The 8,636-nt window shown below is 49.3% G+C and overlaps 1 protein-coding gene across 6 annotated transcripts in view; it reads right to left on the minus strand.

Annotated features, from left to right (window-relative positions):
• Positions 1–1,032, minus strand: part of TRIM24 (tripartite motif containing 24) — a 126,442-nt gene extending 125,410 nt beyond the window's left edge. For all 6 annotated transcript variants that reach the window (XM_003420219.4, XM_023539183.2, XM_003420218.4 and 3 more), the window contains exon 1: positions 660–1,032. In XM_003420219.4, the coding sequence (XP_003420267.1) occupies positions 660–1,017 (358 nt within the window). In that variant the 5' untranslated portion in view covers positions 1,018–1,032. The remainder of the gene's footprint in view (positions 1–659) is intronic.
• Between the last annotated feature and the right edge of the window lie 7,604 nt (positions 1,033–8,636).

The following is an 8,636-nucleotide window of genomic DNA, read 5'->3' on the forward strand; positions in this document are numbered from 1 at the left end:
GCCCTATGGAGCAGTTCTATTCTGCGTACATGGGGTCGCCATGAATGAGAGTTTATCTGACATCAGCTAACAAGTCTATTAGAAGAAACAATCACTCCGCTTGTAACTTACTATAAATGTTTCAAACCTGTTAACATTAGCAGTGAGAACTGCCTGTCAAAAGTCTCACTGTACAGTAACAAACACCACAAAAAGATAACCACCGTAACTTCAACATTTCCAGATGTGGTCTACAAAACACACACAAAAAAACCCGGCGCCTCAAATCGCTCTGGATTGTTCCACTCCTTTCAAAATAAAATCTTCGAAAGAGACACGACAACAAAACCCCGTCTCTGGGTTCCTTTGTCCCCATCGGAGGGGACGCGTGGAGGTAACGGACCCAAACGTGCGAGATAGGAAACAGACGGCACCCAATCTGCGATCAATCATCCAACAAAGTCCCCGTCCCCGAGTCCTCGCCTCCCCCTCCCCCTCCGGCTCCGGCTCCAACGACGCTGGTCTGCACCGGGCGACTGGGATCGCAGGCACCGGGACAAAGCTTCGGGGACGCGGCGGCGAGCACCGGCCACAGGACGGCCCGAGCGGGCTGCAGAGCGCGGTCGCCGCCGGCCGCCCGCCCGCCCGCCCCCGCCCCCGGACGGCGACCCCTCCCTCACCTTGGGTGGCGAAGGGCGACGCTCCGGGCGGCGACCCGGGCGCCGGCGCGGGCGGCGGGGTGTCGGCGGGGCCGAGCAAGGGCGCGGGCAGCATGAGGAAGCGCTGCGGCGCGGGCAGGCAGCGCTGGCAGAAGGAGTGCAGGCAGGGCAGCAGCTTCGGCGCGCGGCTCTGGATGTTCTGGTGGCACACGGCGCAAGTGTCCAACAGGTTGAGCCGGGCCGCCTCGCCGCCGCGCTCCGAGTCCGGGCCCTGCCGGCTCTCGGCCTCGTTCTCCCCGCTCGGCGCCGCCGCCGGGCCCCCGGAGGCCGCCGCCGGGCCCGCAGCGCCCGCCGCCGCCTTCTCCACAGCCACCTCCATTGTCCTGCCCCCGCCGCGCCGCCGGGGAGGGAGCGCCTCCGCCCGCCCGCCGCGACCTCCGCCGCCTCAGGCCGCCTCCTCAGGCCACCGGGAGCGAGCGCGCGGGCGAGTGACGAGGGAGGCCGAGCGGCCGCCTCAGCCGGCCCGCCTCCAGTACGCGGCCGGAAGCAGGGTCTGTCAACGGGGACCGGTGCTCGCGCCGGGCGCTGCGCCCTCCTCCTCGCCAACCGCCGCCCGCCCCGCCTTTCTCCCGGCCGGCCCGCCGGCCCCACCCACCGCCGGCTCAGCAACGAGCGCTGCACGGCGCGCGCCGCCCAATCACCGCCCAGCCTGGGGCGGGGGCGGGGCGGCGGGGCCCGCGAGGCGCCGGCGGGAGGTGGAGGGGGCGGGGCGCTCCCCGGCCCCGCCCCCGAGCTGCGCGGCCCGCAGCCTCCAATTGGGCCTAGGCGGGGCTGCGCTCCCGTTCGGAGACGAGGGCGCGTTTGTTAGCCGCGGAGCTCTTGATTGGGCCTGCCTGTGTCGGCTCCTCCTGGGGGCGTAGCCTGGCTGCTCGTTAACCAGCAAGCTCCTGATTGGGCCCGCCGGAGTCAGCCCCGCCTACGGAGCGGTACCTGCCTCTAAAAAAGCACACTGCTAATTAAGTAACTGCTTCAAAAACTCCGGTTTTCTCCTGCATGTGGGGCTGCTGTACCCGCGGCTGTCATCGAGTGGATTCCGACTTTTAGCGACCTTGTAGGACGGAGTACAACTGCCCCATAGGATTTCTAAGGCTGTAGTCTTTAGTGGGGGGGGGGCAGATTGCCACATCTTTCTTCCGCGGAGCAGCTGGTGGGCTTGAACCACCCACCTTTTGGTTAGCACCAGAGAGCTTAACGCTGCACAACCAGGACTCCCTAAGCAAGGATTAAATATGGTAGGAGACGAAGAGTTAGTGAAAATAAGAGGAAAAAAATTTTTTAAGTAAAAATAGTGTGCAAAAAGGATACTGTGGAGGCAGCCTTCATTTGCAGCCTAAATTTACTCCCCTCTCTGTCGAGTGAGGAAACCCTGGTGGCATAGTGGCTAAGAACTAAGACTGCTAACCCAAAAGTCAGCCGTTCGAATCCCCCAGGTGCTCCTTGTAACCCTATGGGGCAGTTCTACTCTGTCCTCTCTGTCCTCTGGGACTTCTATGAGTCAGAATCAACTCCTTGGCAGTGGATTTGGTTTTGGTTTGCTGATGAGTGATAGGAGCCCTGGTGGCACAGTGGTTAAGAGCTTCATCGCTAACCGAAAGACCAGTGGTTCCAGCCTACCAGCAGCTCACAGACAGGACTAGGCTGGAGCAGGGCTGGTCCGCTCCCCCTCTTACCCCTCTCACCTGCCTCCACATAGGCCAGGAAGAAGTCAAGCAGGACACAGAGTGGAATAAACAACCTGTCCTACTGGCACGTGGTGCAACTGTAACCCACCTGCTGGAGAGTGGAACAGAACACACACAGGCCCTGTGGGGCAAAATGTTCCCGCTGTGGGGTGGAACAAACGGAGGTGTTCTAAAATGTTGCAAATAAACTGTTAATGTAGATCTTGCAGGACTCCACCGATGCAGAGTGTGTGCAAAAGAAGAGCAACCACTGTTTGACGTTCCCTTGCCTGCCAAAGGGGGCAATGTGTCAAAGGGAACCAGTGTGCCTGCATCACATCCCATAATGAGTTATGTCAAGGGGAACCAAAGGACTTCCATCCTGAAGAAATCCCGCATGCGCACCTGCATTTTCATAACCCGACCCCTCCTCAGAAATCTCCACCCCTCCCCCCAAGAACCTCATGAATTAACATCAATACCCCTTCTTTTTGAAACCCTTGAATACTTGGCTCTTAGGCAAATCCAGGAGACAGTTTCTCTGAAGGTTCTAGCCCTTACTGTTTCCTTTTGCTAGCTGCTGGGAAAATAAATACGCTTGGGCGACTCCAGGCTGCCTCGATAGTCTTATTGGGCGTTGCGAATCCAGTTGGGTTCAATCAAGCAAGGGGCCCTCGGCAACAGCTCCGTGGGAGAAAGACATGGATGGCAGTATGCTCCTGTAAAGGTTTACAGTCTTGAAAACCCTAGGCGGCAGTTCTACTGTCCTACAGGGCCGTAATGAGTCGGAATCCACTGGACGGCAATAGGTATATCAGGAGTTACACACCTTTTCATTCAATGAAACAGTCAAGATTTCAAGGAGCTTGAAATGTAGCGACAGGATGGAAGAAACAATCTTTTGTGCACCCATGAATGTTTAAAAAAAATTTTTTTTTTTTTAAGTACAAATGAAATAGTAAACAAAAAAACTCGGTCACATGGGTCAGAGTAGAATTCTGCTCCATAAGGTTTTCATGGTTATGACTTTTCCTTCAGAAATGCCTCTGGGTTGGTGGGTTCCAACTGCTAACCTTTTCGTTAGTAGCCCATTGCTTAACTGTTTGGGGCACCCAGGGACTCCAAATGAAGTGTTGGTGTTGTTGTGGGCCGTTGAGTCAATCTGACACACATCGGCCCTACATGACAGAGTAATACTGCCCCATACGCTTTCCTAGGCTGTAATAAGGTTTCCAAGGAGCAGCTAGTGGATTTGAACTGCCAACTTTTTGGTTAGCAGCCAAACGCCTAACCACTTGGCTGCCAGAGCACCAGTCTTTATGGGAGCAGACTGCCAGGTCTTTCTTCCAAAGTACCATCGGGTGGCTTCGAACGGTCGTACTGGGTCTTAAAAGAAAATAGGATGAGGCCAGGAAAGGCTTTGCTGAGACTGAGCCTATCCTGGAAGAATCGATGCCGATGGGTAAAGGTGGACTCTGGGCATCTAAGCCCTCCCAGGAGACATTCTCCATTACTCTCCTCCTGCTAGCCTCTTTCCTAAGCAAGGCCTCAAATTCAGTCTGCAGAGTGAAGTTCCCCTACACAATGGCGCTCGGTGTCTACTTATTAGGTACGGCACAGATTTCCTGCACCTTAGTTTGCATGAGTCACCTGGGAAGCTTCTTTAAAAGAAGATTCTAGAGCCTGTCCCTTAATTCAATTTAGCAAGCAACTCCTACAGTTCTGATCTGGGTGGTCCCGTACCATCCTTATAGAAAGAGACCTACCTATGCCAAATTTCTTAGCCCACCTACCAGTCCCTTAAGGGCCCCTAGTGGTGCAGTGGTTAAACACTCAGCTACTAACCTGAGCTGGAACCTGCCGTTGGAACCTACTCAGCAGCTCCTTGAGAGAAGGACCTGGCAATCTGCTGCCATAAAGATTGCCGCCTAGGACGCCGTATGGCGCAGTTCTACTCTGTCCTATAGGGTCGCTATAAGTTGGAATCGACTCGACGGCACTGGGGTCTGGGTATATTGACCATCCAAAGGCATTCGACTGTGTGGATCATGACAGATTATGGATAACATTTCCAGAGAATGGGAATTCCAGAACACTTAATTGTGCTCATGAGGAATCTGTACATGGATCAAGAGGCAGTCGTTCAGAAAGAACAAGGGGATACTGCCTGGTTTAAAGTCAGGAAAGGTGTGCATCAGGGTTGTATCCTTTCACCATACATACTCAGCAATCTGTATGCTGAGCAAATAATCCTTGAAGCTGGACTATATGAAGAAGAACAGGGCATCGGGATTGGAGGAAGGCTCATTAACAACCTGTGATATGCAGATCACACAACTTTGCTTGCCGAAAGTGAAGAGGACTTGAAGCACTTACTGATGAAGATCAAAGACCACAGCCTTCAGTATGGATTATACCTCAACATAAAGAAAACAAAAATCCTCACAACTGAACCAATAAGCAACATCATGATAAGCGGAAAAAATATTGACGTTGTCGAGGATTTCATTTTACTTGGATCCACAATCAATATCCACGGAAGCCGAAGTCAAGAAATCAAAAGACAAATTGCAATGGGTAAATCTGCTGCAAAAGACCTCTTAAAGTGTTGAAAAGCAAAGATGTCACCTTGAGGTCTAAGGTGCACCTGACCCAAGCCACGGTGTTTTCAATCACCTCATATGTATGCAAAAGCTGGTCAGTGAATAAGGAAGACTGAAGAATTGAAGCCTTTGAATTGTGGTGTTGGAGAAGAATATTGAATATACCATGGATACCAAAAACAATCAAAACTGTCTTGGAAGAAGTACAACCATAATGCTCCTTAGAAGCAAGGGTGGCAAGACTACGTCTCACGTACCTTGGACATGTTATGAGGAGGGATCAGTTCCTGGAGAAGGACATCATGCTTTGTAATGTAGAGGGTGAGTGAAAAAGAGGAAGACCCTCAAAGAGGTGGATTGACACAGTGGCTGCAGCAATGGACTGAAGCATAACAAGGATTGTGAGGATGGTGCAGGACCAGGCAGTGTTTCGTTCTGTGGTGCATAAGGTTACTAGGAGTTGGAATCGACTTGACAGCACCTAACAACCTAACAACAATATTTATACATGTACATGTGTGTGTGTGTCTTAGCTATCCATGATGTAACTTTTTAAATGTGACTATAATAATAAACAGTGATTGAACACAAAAGTAGCACATGCCATTTTAGTGGAATGGGACGAACCAGATTATAAAATTTTTAGTAGATGCGGGTTACTAAAATTTTTACTATATACCATATTTTCTACAAAAAGAGTATTCTATATATTCTACGACAAAGAAAATGAGTCAGTGAATTTAGTTGTTTCAACAATCAATATAAAATTCTGGTGATTACCCCCACCTCTTGTTTATTAGAAAGAAACAGTATACTCCCAAGAGGCCTGCAGAGATAAGGAGGGAGGGAACCGTAGGAGACAGATGTCAGTGAAGGTGTTGAAACGGTAGGGGCCTCACAGCTTAAATAACCTTATGAGTGGGCACCCTCGTGACCTTTCGTGAACTTTATTTCTGGGAGGCACCTTCTCATGCACTTAGCACTCTGCCAGTTCTCTTCCACTGTGGCACTTGCTTTTCCCTGTGTCCTCTCTGCTTGGCATCTACAGATTTTTGCTTTGGACAACCAATGCCCCTGTTTTGTTGATGCGCTAAGCATGTGCTTACCTGCTTATTGGGTAATCCTTCCCTGCCCATCCACCTCTCAGGCTGAAGCGCGCACCGCTCCTACTTTATGCTGCAGCAATTTAATGCTTCCCTGATCTCTGCACGCTGTTCCCTCAGCATTGGAATGGCCGTCCCTCAAAATTCACATCAGCGGTCAAAGGCTTACCTGATGTTCCCCAAACCCATGCCAGTCTAGTCCTTCATCCTTCTTCAGTCCTCATTGTGGCTCTATCTCCCAGTTGCTGCACCTTGAAATTCGTCATATCCTAAAAAAAAAAACCATTTGCCATGGACTCTATGTTGACTTACAGCTACTCTATGCTAGGAAAGCAAATTCTATACTCTAAGTTATTGCCTTTAATATGCTAATAGTCCGTTATATATATATATTCGAGCAGACTATATCAAGCCCCTCTTCTTCCCTCAGACAGTGCTGGTGAAGGAGGAAGGAATGAGAAGTAAAATTGGGGAGGCTTGCTTTGACAGAATTTTATGTAATTTGATACAATCCATTAGTTTAAAGTTCTTCAGATTGCCCTGGATAAGCTAGACAAAATTAACTTCCATATTTTTAGCCTTCCCAGTCTCACATAATTAATCCAATCATAAATTGACTTGTTCAAATGTGACTTCTCTTGCTTTATTTTTAAGTGCAGAAAATGAGAGTTTATTGGGTTTTGTTGTTATTGTTGTTACTTTGTTTTTTAATGCATGTGGTTTTCTTCTTTCGATGTGTGTTCTCCCAAGTGTGCTGCAAAAACATTTTACAAAGACCCACACTACCAGTAGATTATTCTTCCTTGATCACAGCACTCAATCCTGTTGTATAATTTTCTATGGCTCCCCATTGCACCCAAGGCTCCCCACAATTTCATCCCTATCTGATCTTCCAGCCTGATCCCCACAGTTTTCCCACACCCGTCCCACATTCAGCCCAGTTGGAAGACTTGCCCTTCTCTAAACTGTGTGAGCACCACTGCCACCGCCTCTAAGAGAGGCGAGAAGAGCTCTCTGGGCTGAAGAGAAGGGAGCCAGGCTGCAAGGACAGCAAGAGTGTTGGATGCTGGTGAGGATTTCTCATGCAACCCCACAAAAAAGGTGGTGATGGCAAGTGGAATTTCAGAACTTCCAGGTAGGGGTAAGGAAATCGTTTCTGAACAGAACCTTCAGAAGTTGAGAGGCGTGTCTAGGCAGAGAGGGGAAAAATAACTGCCCTTCCCCCAATCTCCTACAGCTTTGGTTGTTGTCAGGTGCTGTCGAGTTGGTTTTGACTCGTAGCAACCCCATTTGACACAGTACAACTGCCCTGTAGGGTTTCTTAGGCTGTAAACTTTATGGAAACAGATCACCAGGTCTTTCTCCTGCAGAACAGCTGGATTGGTTCGAACTGCCAACCTTTCAGTTAGCAGCTGAGTGCTTAACTGTTGCACCACCAGAGCTCCTTGAGGAACAAGGACAGGTTTCCATGCCTCCACAGGCCGCTGAAAGGCCTGGATGACTTGAGGCCTGGTAGTCAGCACAAGGGGGATGCAGCATGCAGGGACAGTCTCAGTGGGGGCCATGGAGTTAAATGCCCACAGACAAGAACCAATGGAGACAGGGGCATTCCATGTCCATTACCATGGGTAGAGACTGCCCAAGGACCCGGTGTCCCTGTTCATACATGCCATGGCTGTATTAAACCCTTGGTGCTCTAAATCGGCTCCAGAGAGAGGGGAGAACGCATAGTACGTGGACCGAGTTTAAAGCTGAAATAGTGACTGAAGACAAAACCTAAATTTAGTAACTGAGAATCTGACCAGAATAGATTTTCTGCCTTCAGGAAGATAAAAAAGTTCACTTGTCCACTTAAGACAAAACCGTTGGTCTCTACTCATCTTGAGCAAAAGAGAAAGAAGGAAACGAAAGACTCAAAGATGAAACTAGTCTATAGGACTAATTGCCTAGAGGAACCAAGGCCTCATCTATCCAGAGATCAGAAGAACTAGATGGTGCAAGGCTACCGCTACCAACGGTTCTAACCAGGGACACAATAGAAGGTCCCATATAGTTGAGAGAAAATTGTAATACAAAACTCTAATTAAAAAAAAAAAAAAAGGCCAGACTTACTCTGGTAGAGATTAGAAGAACTCCTGAGACTATTGCACTAAGATACCCTTTAAACTTTGAACTGAAAATACTCCTGGAGGTCACCTTTCAGCTAAATAACATATTGGCTCATAAAATCAATAATATCACCCATGAGTACTGTGCTTCTTTAAAAAAAGAAAAAATCATCTATATGAGACCAAACGATCAACATTTACCCTAATGCAAAGATGGGGGGCGGGGCAGGGAAGCTGGATTAACTGAAGCGGAACAATCAGAACAGAAATAATAAGAATGTTGACACAATGTGCAAAATGTAACCAATGTCACTGAACAATATGTATAGAAATTGTTAAATGGGAACCTAATTTGCTGTGTAAACTTTCATCAAAAACTCAATAAAATATTTTTTAAAAAAACTGTGTACAGTTTTTCCCGTTCAAGTACATGAAGTCAAAAGAGTATATTTGGTTTTCAGAA

The sequence above is a fragment of the Loxodonta africana genome, chromosome 8, assembly GCF_030014295.1.
Source record: "Loxodonta africana isolate mLoxAfr1 chromosome 8, mLoxAfr1.hap2, whole genome shotgun sequence".
Classification (NCBI taxonomy): domain Eukaryota; kingdom Metazoa; phylum Chordata; class Mammalia; order Proboscidea; family Elephantidae; genus Loxodonta; species Loxodonta africana.